The sequence below is a fragment of the Nothobranchius furzeri genome, chromosome 8 (assembly GCF_043380555.1).
Source record: "Nothobranchius furzeri strain GRZ-AD chromosome 8, NfurGRZ-RIMD1, whole genome shotgun sequence".
NCBI lineage: Eukaryota > Metazoa > Chordata > Actinopteri > Cyprinodontiformes > Nothobranchiidae > Nothobranchius > Nothobranchius furzeri.
Window position 1 is genome coordinate 65,345,760 of NC_091748.1, and position 12,566 is coordinate 65,358,325.

Below are 12,566 nucleotides of genomic sequence, written 5' to 3' on the forward strand. Positions count from 1 at the left end.
GCCCCCTCCATCACCCTTGCAAGGGTATAGAGCTGGTCCACAGTTCCACGGCCAGGACGAAAACCACATTGCTCCTCCTCTATCTGAGATTCAACTATCGATCGGACCCTCCTCTCCAGTACCCTGGAGTAGACCTTTCCAGGGAGGCTGAGGAGTGTGATCCCCCTATAGTTGGAACACACCCTCAGGTCACCCTTCTTAAAGATGGGGACCACCACCCCGGTCTGCCACTCCCTAGGAACTGCCCCCGATGACCACGCAATGTTGTAGAGACGTGTCAACCATGAAAGCCCTACAACATCCATAGCCTTGAGATACCCAGGACGAACCTCATCCGCCCCCGGGGCTCCGCCACTGTGTAGTTGTTTGACTACCTCAGCAACTTCTGCCCCCGAGATCGGACAGTCCATCCCCAGGCCTCCCAGCTCTGGTTCCTCCTCGGAATGCGCATTGGTGGGATTGAGGAGCTCCTCAAAGTATTCCTTCCACCGTCCGACTATAGCCTCAGTTGACGTCAGCAGCTCCCCATCCCCACTGTAAACAGTGTGAGCGAGTTGCTGCCTTCCTCTCCTGAGGCGCCGGACAGTTTGCCAGAACCTCTTTGGAGCCGATCGATAGTCTTTCTCCATGGCCTCACCAAACTCCTCCCACGCCCGAGATTTTGCCTCGGCAACTGCCACTGCTGCACCCCGCTTGGCTATCCGGTACCTGTCTGCTGCCTCCGGAGACCCACAGACCAGCCACGCCCTGTAGGCCTCCTTCTTCAGCCTGACGGCTCCCCGAACCTCTGGTGTCCACCAGCGGGTACGGGGGTTGCCACCACGACTGGCACCGGCCACCTTACGACCACAGCTAGCAACAGCCGCCTCGACAATCGCAGAGTGGAACAAGGCCCACTCGGACTCAATGTCCCCCACTGCTCTCGGGACGTGGTCAAAGCTCTGCCGGAGGTGGGAGTTGAAGACCGTCTTGACAGGTTCTTCTGCCAGGCGTTCCCAGCAGACCCTCACTATGCGTTTGGGTCTGCCAGGTCTACGCGGCATGTTCCCTTGCCATCTGATCCAACTCACCACCAGGTGGTGATCAGTTGACAGCTCCGCCCCTCTCTTCACTCGGGTGTCCAAAACATACGGCCGCAGGTCAGATGATACGACTACAAAATCTATCATCGACCTGTGACCTAGGCTGCCCTGGTACCAAGTGTACCGGTGGGCATCCTTATGTTCGAACATGGTGTTCGTTATGGCCAAACTGCGGCTTGCACAGAAGTCCAATAACAAAACACCGCTCGAGTTCTGATCAGGTGGGCCGTTCCTCCCAATCACACCCCTCCAGGTCAAGCTGTCATTGCCCACATGAGCATTGAAGTCCCCCAGCAGGACAATGGAGTCCCCTGATGGAGCACTATCTAGCACTCGTCCCAGGGACTCCAAAAAGGGTGGGTACTCTGAACTGATATTTGGCCCATAAGCACAAACAACAGTCAGGACCCGTTCCCCGACCCGAAGGCGCAAGGAAGCTACCCTCTTGTCCCCCGGGGTAAACCCCAACACACAGGCAGAGAGTCTCGGGGCTAACAAAAAGCCAACCCCAGCCCTCCGCCTCTCACCCGGAGCAACTCCAGCAAAGTAGAGTGTCCAACCCCTCTCCAGGTCTCGGGTTCCAGAGCCAATGCAATGTGTCGAGGTGAGTCCGACTATATCTAGCCGGTACCGCTCAACCTCTGCCACAAGCTCCGGCTCCTTCCCCGCCAGCGAGGTGACGTTCCATGTCCCAAAAACTAGTTTTCTTGTCCGGGGATTGGACCGCCAAGGCTCCCGCCGTGGTCTGCCACCCGATTCACATTGCACCGGACCCTTCATGTTCCTCCTGCGGGTGGTGGGTCCACAGTTGGACGAGCCCATGTATCCGGTTCGGGCTGGGCCCGGCCGGGCCCCATGGGCGAAAGCCCGGCCACCAGGCGCTCGCTCACGGGCCCCAACCCCAGGCCTGGCTCCAGGGTGGGACCCCGGTAACCCTCCGGGCCGGGTACTCCGACTCTTCGTTTTAACCGCCATGAAAGATCCTTCGAACCGTTCTTTGTCTCACCCTTCACCTAAGACCAATTTGTCATGGGAGACCCTACCAGGGCACTAAGTGCCCCAGACAACATAGCTCCTAGGATCATTAGGGCACTCAAACTCCTCCACCACGATAAGGTGACGGTTCAAGGAGGAGTGAAAGATCCTTCGAACCGTTCTTTGTCTCACCCTTCACCTAAGACCAATTTGTCATGGGAGACCCTACCAGGGGCACTAAGTGCCCCAGACAACATAGCTCCTAGGATCATTAGGGCACTCAAACTCCTCCACCACGATAAGGTGACGGTTCAAGGAGTTTTAATTTTGACAATAAAACTTTAGTCATCTGATCTCAGAAATCAAATGTTCTGACAGTTCAACCTCAAACTGAAAAGTCTCCTGAATGGGAGAAGTTTAGAAATAAGAATATCCAAAATAATAATTGAAATCTTCTTAAAATATGTCTGAAAATGCCAAAAAAAAAAACTCGATTTCTGAGTTGTGTGGAGTCCTAAGTTTCCCAGCAGAAAAAAACACTCACCCTGTGTGGATATTTGAGCTGAAGTTTAGTGTCAGTGTAAATGTTTACTGTCCTGTTTACATGAGCTTGGGTTTGTGATGGATGTGATTGGTAATGTTGGATATGAAGGTAAACTGAGAGCCCCCTCCCCCTGCTGCTGCTGCAGTGGATCCTCTCCTTTTATTTGCTCCATATGGTCTTTGACATGGTACCCCGGAGGAGAAAAAAACCGCGTGTGGGCGGAGGAAAAGCCTTGTATTCCGTCTGTCCAGAAATTTGATTCAGAAGTTCGGAATCGTGGAAGACAAAAAGCAAACTGAGGGGGAGGGAAGGACGGAGGTTTAAACTCTCCTAAATAATCTACAATCTCCAACTAAAGTAAGTTAATTTAAACCAAAAAGGGGTTGTTTTTTTCAGCTAAATGCTCGGATGGATATTTAATGTAAACATAGCAGGTCTGCTTCTAATCGCATTGATGAATTCAAGGTTTCTGAATGACTTCTGCGGATTTTACGCACGACTTCAAGCGAGTCCCGTTTGGTTTATTTACTTGAGGAATAAATCCTCAACCCCGAAACAAAAGGGCGGTGTGGAAGGTCTTTGTTTAGGTTTGTTGTTTAGGTCTTTCCTCCCAGCATGGAGAGGTCAGATATTTCTTTCTGCGGGGAGTAAAAACGGCGCATTGCTCCCTCACGCGTTTTTCCACATCCGCGCCAGCTCCGATAACCATACCGTGATTTATTCCCTTCAGACGCCTCCTTATTGCGCTCTATACATGGTAAAGCCCGAGTTTGTTTGGAGAAAAAAAGCGTCTCCGAACAGTTTTTGCGTGCAGACTCTGCGCCTTTGTTGGATGTGCGCCAACAAAGGTCCAAGAGAAAGTGGCTAAAGTCAATCTGCAGATGTGAAGTAGTAGAAACACAATGAGAACGTCAAAAGTCCGGTTGGTGCCGTTTTACTGTCGTCCTGGTGATTCGATTGGATTTTATGCCAACAACGTTTTACTTTTATTCTATTTAGCTGTGAAATCTGTCGATTTTTGGCTCTAAAGTTTCCGTAATACTCTTAGATGAGATTTGAAATTACCTGCCAGAGCTCCATAAGTCAGTTTGAGACGATGGTAAACTGACATATTACTGTTTTCTCCCAAGAAAAATCTTCATGGATTAAATGTGTAATTTAACGCAGTTGTTTCGGCCTGTTTTAAACGGGCCATAATTCCTCACCTACTCTTTGACTTTCTCCATGCTTTTAGATCCCAGCAGTCTTTTTTTGCATAGTTGATTATCTTGATCCCACTTTCAGTATTTCTGTGTTAAAGGCCCGTTTAAGTCATTCAGGGACGCCCCCACAACCAGTGGCGGTTCTACATGGAATTACTCCCCGGGCGAGGCCCCCTTTGAGCGCCCCCCCCCCCAACCGCCCCCACCACCACCACACCGCCCCACCTGCACGAACACACGTTTTCTACAAACAGGCATGTTTTATTAGAACGACTATTGAACATTCATTTTTCTAAGTTGCACATATTTACATTAATTACTATGAAGTTGTCAGAATGTAAAGCAATATACATTATACACTGTATCAAAATATATAGAATCAAATATACAAAAACAACTAAACTAACTAAATATTAAGAATATATGCACATAATATATAATAAATATTCTAAATAGCAAAAATATTTAACACATAACAAACTAAAGATAATCACTACAGCACTGCACTTAGAACAGAAAACACAAACTAAAATTAAAACCTAACCTTGATGCAAAGTCATCAATAATGTCATCATATGAAATCTGCTCCCCTACTGAGTGATTGATACTAATCAGAGCCAGGTGAGTGAGCCGCCCCTGAAACATAGGTGACCTCAGGTATGACTTGATCAAGTTTTGAAAAGCTCCTCTCAGCTTGAGCCACAGTGACTGGCAGAGCAGTCCAAAAGTTGGGGTAGATCTCCAATAGATCTTTATCATGATCCATAATATTTTAGAATTGCCTCTGAAATTGTAATTTAAACTGACATAAAAAAACTGTAGACTACCAAAAATGCCAACTTTTACAGAACAAATCATGTAAAAAATAATCAGTAGAGCCATCTGCAATAAATAAACAGGATAGTTAGTGGTGACTGGGGAGTTTTCTTCTGCTTGTAGAGTTGTTTTATTTATTATTATGTGAACATGATCAACATGTGTTTGTTGTTGTTCAGGCAGGCCACAGGCTGCAGTGAGCATTTAACAAATCCTAGTTTGAATCAGTTAAAAACGATTCAAGGAATTTTTTCGAACCATTTGAATATTCGTTTCAATATTTCAGCCCTATTAGCTCTGTTAGCAATTAGTTGACCAAATTTAACCGTTAAAATCCCAGTTAACTGGTTCAAAAAATTGAAAACATGCATCATGAGAGCGAACATACCTTTATCTTTCTCCTCTTTTTTCTTTTTTTTTTCCTGAATCGGGCACCTGGTGGTTTTAGCCTTTTTATGTTCATCTCTTCTGTTTGGCTCTTGACTCAATAAGTTTCCTTTAGTCAGGACTAAACAATTTGACCTTGATGGGGGGGGTGAACACAAAATCGTTTTGTTTTTCCTTTTTTATTTGGCCATTTCACACAATTCAGAAACACCTGAAAGAATGATAGGCCTGTGTTTATGATATTATGAATGAAATATGGAAGAACATCAAGATGTGATCGACTTTAACCATGCTGATACAGTTGATTCAGCCCCTAGCTCATTTCATTTGGACCCACCCAGAGGTGAATTCTCCCGCCGCACCCCTCCCCTTCCTGTTCTCCATACACACACACGGTGCACGGAGCGCCTGCAGCTGCAGGGGGCGCCAACTTGCTGTTTCCAATCCAGACACTGTCATATGACAGATAATAGAAAACCTCGGTGCGGCGCAGGTTTCTTTTTTCTTTTTTTTTTACTCAGCGCTTGTGCGCCCCTTTTGTGTCATGAAAAAATGCCGCCCCGGGCAACTGCCCTGTCTGCCCGTGCCTAAAACCGCTACTGCCCACAACATTTCGATAAGGGTGGCCATACGGGTCATTTTTTGGGTAGCACACCAAATTGGTCCTTGTGGGAGAGTTTAGTCTGTGGCGATGCCTTGCATTGCTCCTTTATTCTATTTTATTGAAAAACATTATGTATCCAAAACACTTAACTCAAAATTGAGAAACACAAACATTTAAGAAAAATAAATTTCATGGATGGATGGTTATTTCAAAATTTATTTTAGAATTGTATTCTTTTAGTTTATTTCACCTGCTGTTGTCTTCACAAAATAAATAAATAAACAAACTATGGAGACGTAAAATTTTTGAAATGAGCAGCAGAAACAATAATTTTTTTATTCTGGTTATTTCATTACTCATTAATTGTATAATTTTTAATGGGTTTTACATTTATGTCATGAATAAATTAGATGAATTTATGGTTTGAGTGAACATTTATATGATTTAACACTAGTCTTCCCTGGCAGGGGGGCAGCAATTTTCTAGGGGTGGCCATGGCCACCCCTGCCCACTCCTTGGGGGTGCCATTGAAGTCATTTGGGAGCTTCTTTTTTAGCCTTGGCCCTGTTTGTTTTCCTTCATTTCTTTAATTGTTGGTGGAGTTCCTCAGGGTTCCATTCTTGCCCCACTTCTGTTCTCCCCGGCCGAGACATTCTCCCTCTTGGTTCCACATGTAAAAACTATGACATCTTTCACAATTATACTGATGACACTCAAATCCTGAATTTCCTCTAAAAAGTTTAAGCCAGGTTTGTTCATAACGTCCTCAATTTCATGAGGACAAGACTGAGTTCCTTGAGTTTGGGTTCAGTGGTTCCTGCAGAGGTTGTCATATCTAGCTGTCTTCAGCCTTGTGTTTCTAGTGGAACATTCTGGTCTGCCAATGAGTGAAACTGGTTGTGAGGTGAAGACTGGTGCTCAAAGGTAATTGTGCATTTTCCCTTTTGGTACCAAATCTGGGGAGCTGACTTCCTCCCCACATAAGAAAATGTCCCTTTGTCAATTTTTTCAACAATTTGGCTTATGATTTAGTTTAAGAGTTTTCCTAAATTTGCCCCTTTGTCCCTTTTCTTGTGTTATTATTACTCCACATTTTCTTTTCTGTGCAGAACTTTGGTCCATGAAAGTTGTTTCAAATGCACTTGGAAAAATAAAGTCCGCGTTTGTGTCGAGCTTTATAAATTATATAAAAATGAAATGCTGATGTCAGGAGTATTATCAGTGATTTTACATTTTCTATCTGATATTTTCTCAGCTAGTGTCAGCCTGGTTTCCTCATCTAGCTCCTCTCAGGCTGTGTGATTATGAACAACTCAGAGCTTCAGGCCACTAATCGGCAGAATGTGAAGGAGCTCGACAGCATGAAGGAGTCCATTAGTGACATCATCAACCAGCTCCAGGACATCGACCCAGCCAGGCTCTCCTTCTCCCCCTTCTTGGATCTGGACACTCAGATCTCCTTGGCGCCGGTGTCAGACAGTCCAGAGTCCTCGGTGGAGGAGCTGCACTCGTCCTCCCATTCTGTCTCGGGCTCCCAGCACTCTCTGCATCTGCCACCAGCAACAGAGCAGCCAATGAGTGAGTTATTACTGCAGTATTTATGCTGTCTGAATGTTGGAGCTGCTGGATTTGAATGGAAGCCTGAACAAAATAGGTAATACTCAAATAGAGTCCATTCATAATAATTTGCTGATATTTGTGGAAAAACTTGACATTATTTAGTTTTTTGTTGTAGTATATAGACATTGTTTTCAGATTATTGTTGTTAAAAGCATATTTGTTTGTGAATCGGATTATTGAGACTTTGGGCTCTAAAAGAAGTCTGCAGCTGATTTGTCTCTGTAAATTTGAACTTTGTAATGAATTTGTTTCGTAATTCAAACAGGTTCTACATCGTGCCACCAGCAGCCCAACCTCCCAGAACAGCTTGAAGCAGATCAGATGGGGGAAGAGGAGCTGGATCAGACTCTTTCCAGTCCAATCGTCACAGCACACACTTTGGACACAACCACGGAAAACTGCATCAGCCTTCCAACGCCTGCCTCTCAGAGCGATATTCCCAACGGCACAGACACACCGAGATGGAGCCCAGAATGCACCAATCTTGAGAGTACGGTGGACGAGGGCCGGCCTCTGATAGGCCCGCCACCAGAGAGCGTGGAGCTGGCTGTGTGGAGCTCAGAAGGCCCAGCAGAGACTTGTGGAGCTACAGAGGGGGTATCGGATCAGGGGAGATGCTGCCGTCGCTGCTGCAAGAGTAAATGCTGTCAGAGTGGCCGAGTTCCTGCATTCCTCTCAGTTCTAGCCTCTCTGCTCTGTGCAGCTGGGCTCCTCTATGCATTCTATTTCTACGTCCCCATCAGACCCCCAGACTGCCCTGACATAACCAGCCGAATCATCTTCACCTTCTGCTGCTGTGCAGTGGCTGCGCTCCCCATCGTACTCGGTACGCTTCAAACAACCGCACCTTTGCAAACACAACCTCAAACAAAATAAAAAGATTAGGAAAGGATTTGGTTTGTCTGGCTGCCTGGTCTTGGAATGTTTTGGCGTCCCCTTTAATTTAATGCACTTTAAACCTCAGAGCAGCAGACAGCTCCCCGGGCCTCGGTAGAGACTCATAATTTCACTTTAAATGGAAACTAGAAAAAGAGATGGGCCGTGTCAGGCAGTGGCCTAATTATCTCAGCCGTTTTAATCACCTCCCAACCTGGGCGACTCCAAATGAGAGGGCAGGTGGTAAAAACAGTCAAACCAAATCCAACTCAGAGGATTTTCCTCTCATCTGTTTATCAAGCAGAAGACGGGGGATGATTTGCATGTGGGCCATTCTGCTGGTAGCTTCTGTATTCAAATGAAAACGTAAAACCAAAAGGCTGCTGATGATAAACTAGGTGGCTGCTGCTTTTAGAAAGATGGTCCAGATCCAGGATGCTAACTGATTTGTTGCTTTTGTGCTCCTTACAGCGATTCTCGTAGATGCAGTGTGCCAGTTCTGCACCGGTTCCTTCAACCAGGAGGAGCCTTTTCTTAGAAGACGGACTCCTCAGCAGCTGTTTGTCACATCATCCTTGGAACAATTACTGCTCTACATTCTCAACCTTATGGTTATGGCTGCTTTACTGCCTCAAGACCAGCTGAAGTTGGTGCCTATCCTGGTTGTCATGTTCATCTTCGGCAGGTGAGAGTCAAAGTGGATCAGAGGAGGGTTCCACAGTAACGCATGGTACCGCCTAGTCTCCAAAACACCACATTTTATCATTCATTTTCTGTATTTTTCACCCAACAGTGATAACAAATCATCCTAGAATCCATTAACCCCATAAGCACCATGAACATCTGCAGTATTTTGGTCTAAAGCAGCAGAAGACTAAAAATAAACCCCGCCCTTTTCTTTGATCAGCTGGTTTAGATTTTCTTTTTCCATCCTGTTTGTTAAACCTGAATCAGAGCCACCAAACAGGAAGATCTCAAAACTACACGAGTATGGAAACCATGATGTGTGGTTTGGAAACTACCTGAGGTAGCTGATTTGATCAGGTTACCATTGCACTGAGAACTCTTGAACAGCTTAGTTAACTTGTGTCAGTAGCTGCATGTAAACACGCTTCTGATGCTGTCCTGCTGTTTCATTCTGGATGGGCAGTGGCGGTGCAGTTTGTGTTCAGGACAGGAAACGAACTATGCACTGTGGTGCTTTTAAAAAAAGTGTTGGAGAAAAAAGGCTAAAACTGTAAATTGACATGTCAGCTAAGCAAGGATGTGATAAAAACTGTTTGATTTCTGTCATTTTTACTGCGGTTTTGAGGAAATTCTTACTTAAAGAGCAAGTCACCCCCAAATCACTTTTTTTTTTGCTGATAAACTATATAAAGGAGTGTCTAATCATGCTGCAGACACGTGTAGTCAATAATTTGGCATTTCAGTGCATCTTGGTTAAAATTCAAATATTCTGCCTAAAACTGTCAGTGTTGCGCCGTCGTCAGGGAAAAATTCTGCACTGTATTTGAATTTAAATCTGCCACCGCTATTGGCTAAGAGGTATGCTATGATGTAATCTGGTACATTATGATGTCATAATGCCATTGTGAGCCTGTGTGTGTATTTGTTAGCGGCTCCTCCCTCTCGGTCTGCCAAGCAACAGCATTTGTTGCATTTTTCAAACATGAAGTGGGAGTGAAGTAAGTTTCTTGTAGGGGGTGACTTGCTCTTTAAACGGCCTAACATATAATTGCCCTCCACCTATCATGCCAGGGTCTCAAACTGAGATCATCCTTTGTTTATTAACTCATTCACTGCCAGCCATTTCCTGACCAGTAAAGCCCTTCGCTGCCAGCGTTTTTCAGCGTTTTCACTTGTTTAATAAGAGTCAGAGACCGTTAGGATGATGTTGACGCCAAAATAACCAAAACAAAGCGAGACTCACCTCTTGCATCAGGAAGAATCTGCACGTTTCGAGCGTTATCCGTTCTTTCATAATCCGTTGTTGAATTGTGATCGGCAGAAGCTTTTCCGGTTCGCGCCTCACTTTTTTTTACAGCAGCGGCCCAAAACGATCTCCTAACACATGGATATTCTGCTTGCTGATCACGTGACGTATGATGTATGCGGATGACGATCGGCTTTAGAACTGAGATGTTTGTTCTCACGGTGCGGGGGCTCGTTCCGATGCCCCCACAGTAAAAAAAAAATGTAAATGACGACTTTAGTCATCAATGGCAGTGAATGAGTTAAGTGTGATGTCACTCAGTTCTGCAAAGGCCTACATGATGTGGGTTAGGGTTAAGTCAGATTATGTGTTTTAGGCAGTTAGGTCTGGCAGGACAGTAATGAAAATGATCCTGTTTGAATAAAAAAATCCACCAGGGAGCTTTTGAGTGTTCATCTTTAATGTTTGAACTTGCTCTAATTTCCTGCTGGGTGTTTTTGGATCCTTCACAGACTCGTTTACTGGCTCAGCCTGAACATGTGCACCTCCTGGAGAGGATTTGGCTCTGGTCTGACCGTCTTCCCGCTCCTCGCCACGATTGCTCTCAATCTGTTCCTCATGTACACACTCAGTCTCAAAGAGCCCCTTTTTGGCTTCCAGGATGCCCACTATAATCAGGTCACCCCCTCTTCCTGGTCAGGGGAGACATCACAGAGCGCTAGTGGCAAACCAGACATCGTACCCACAGACATCCTGGACTCTCAGTGAGAAGGAGAGCTGCGCTTTCTTCTTTTCTAAAAATAGGCCATTCCTGTGGTCGCCTGTTCAGCACAGCTACACCCGTTGCCGCTACAACCTCCAGCTATGTGACAGCTTGACTCGCTGCTCCTCCTGCGTGCAGCCCGTTTTCATGTGGATTCGTGCTTTATTATTTGAAATGCAAGAGCCTGCCAGTGGCTGTGGATGCCTTTGAACAATGCTGTAATCATAAAACATTGGTTTTTGTAAGCTGTTCCAGTACCTATATTTATCTACTTCAAAGCTCGGCTAAATATGTTTGTGTTTGTTTTAAATCTGACAAAACCAAACAGAAGCAGCACTTGTCAATCGTAACCATTTTTGACAGTCCTGAAACTTTTGTAAATGATGAATACAAAATAAAAGTTGTTCATAATCGTTTGTGTGTGTGTGTGTGTGTGTGTGTGTGTGTGTGTGTGTGTGTGTGTGTCTTGTGGCTCTGTGGCACCAAAAAAAGGCCAAAACTAAAACAGAACAAGGAGCACTTGTAATTTTGTTTGAACTCCCAGTTGATGAGAGATTGATGAGCGATCTAGATTACAGTAATTAGAGACAGTTCACCGACTAAAGATGCTCATCAAGTCAAAAATACAAATTTTCAGACTGCTGAGATTTTTTTGCTCTACTTAATGTCTGTAAAAGAATCTTAAATGTGGGAACACAGCACCCGTTTTCAGTTTTCATCGTTGTGCCTGAATGTGCAACGTGGCTAATTAAATTATCTTCAAATTAAAATAGATCTGAAGTGACAAGAACTCACTCTAAAGATTTACTGGTTATTTAAAGTAAATACAGATCTACAGTTATACTGCAACAAGTTCAAATGTCCTCAGAGCTTCTGAGTCATGGCCAGGGTACACAACTTGGTTTGTTTTAATATAAATATTTGTTAAGACAACACATGTGAGAGCAGCTAAACCAGAAGGGCCAAACTGCTGATGCTGTGAAATTGTTTATGTCACTCAAACCTTAACTTTTCAGTAAAAAGGATTTCTGTTCAAGACTTCTATGGGTACCCCTGCACGTTCTGTTTAGTGAAGGCACCTTCAAATGTTTGTGAATGCATAGAAATAGATTTTCAGAGATTCAAAAGAGGATTGGCTGGTCAAATATTGGAAATTAAAATGTATTGTAGGCAATCTAATTTTATCATACAATGAGGCAATTGGCTTTGCATACTGTTGATGACATATAGAACTTTTGTAGAAATATTTCATGACTCTGCACACCAATATCTTTCCATCCATCCATTTTCATCCGCTTATCCGGAGTCGGGTCGCGGGGGCAGTAAACTAAGGCGAGGGGCCCAGACTTCCCTCTCCCCAGCCGCTTGGGCTAGCTCCTCCGGGGGAATCCCAAGGCATTCCCTGACAAGGTGAGAGACATAGTCCCTCCAACGTGTCCTGGGTCTACCTTTAGGTCTCCTCCCGGTTGGACGTGCCCGGAAAACCTCACCAGGGAGGCGTCCAGGAGGCATCCTGACCAGATGCCCGAGCCACCTCAACTGGCTCCTCTCGATTTGGAGGAGCAGCGGGTCTACTCTGAGCCCCTCGCGGATGACTGAGCTTCTCACCCTATCTCTAAGGGAAAGCCCAGCCAGCCTGTGGAGAAAACTCATTTTGGCCGCTTGTATCCGCAATCTCGTTCTTTCGGTCACTACCCAAAGCTCATGACCATAGGTGAGGGTAGGAACATAGATCAGCTGGTAAATCGAGAGCTTCGCCTTCTG

General features: G+C 45.3%; 1 protein-coding gene across 1 annotated transcript; it reads left to right on the forward strand.

The window, feature by feature from the left end:
• The first annotated feature begins 2,794 nt into the window (after window positions 1–2,794).
• Window positions 2,795–11,004, forward strand: LOC107392813 (transmembrane protein 79). The gene is made up of 5 exons (XM_015970831.3): window positions 2,795–2,958; window positions 6,866–7,188; window positions 7,496–8,056; window positions 8,578–8,791; window positions 10,552–11,004. The coding sequence occupies exons 2-5, from the start codon at window positions 6,915–6,917 to the stop codon at window positions 10,805–10,807; spliced, it is 1,305 nt and encodes a 434-aa protein (XP_015826317.3). The 5' UTR covers window positions 2,795–2,958; window positions 6,866–6,914; the 3' UTR covers window positions 10,808–11,004.
• Window positions 11,005–12,566: the final 1,562 nt, after the last annotated feature.

Bases quoted from the DNA above. Each gene is read 5' to 3' on its own strand.
- LOC107392813 (XM_015970831.3), top strand. From the start codon at position 6,915: ATGAACAACTCAGAGCTTCAGGCCACTAATCGGCAGAATGTGAAGGAG. The intron at 7,189-7,495 runs GTGAGTTATTAC...TAATTCAAACAG, and splicing joins AGCAACAGAGCAGCCAATGA to GTTCTACATCGTGCCACCAG. The intron at 8,057-8,577 runs GTACGCTTCAAA...TGCTCCTTACAG, and splicing joins TGCGCTCCCCATCGTACTCG to CGATTCTCGTAGATGCAGTG.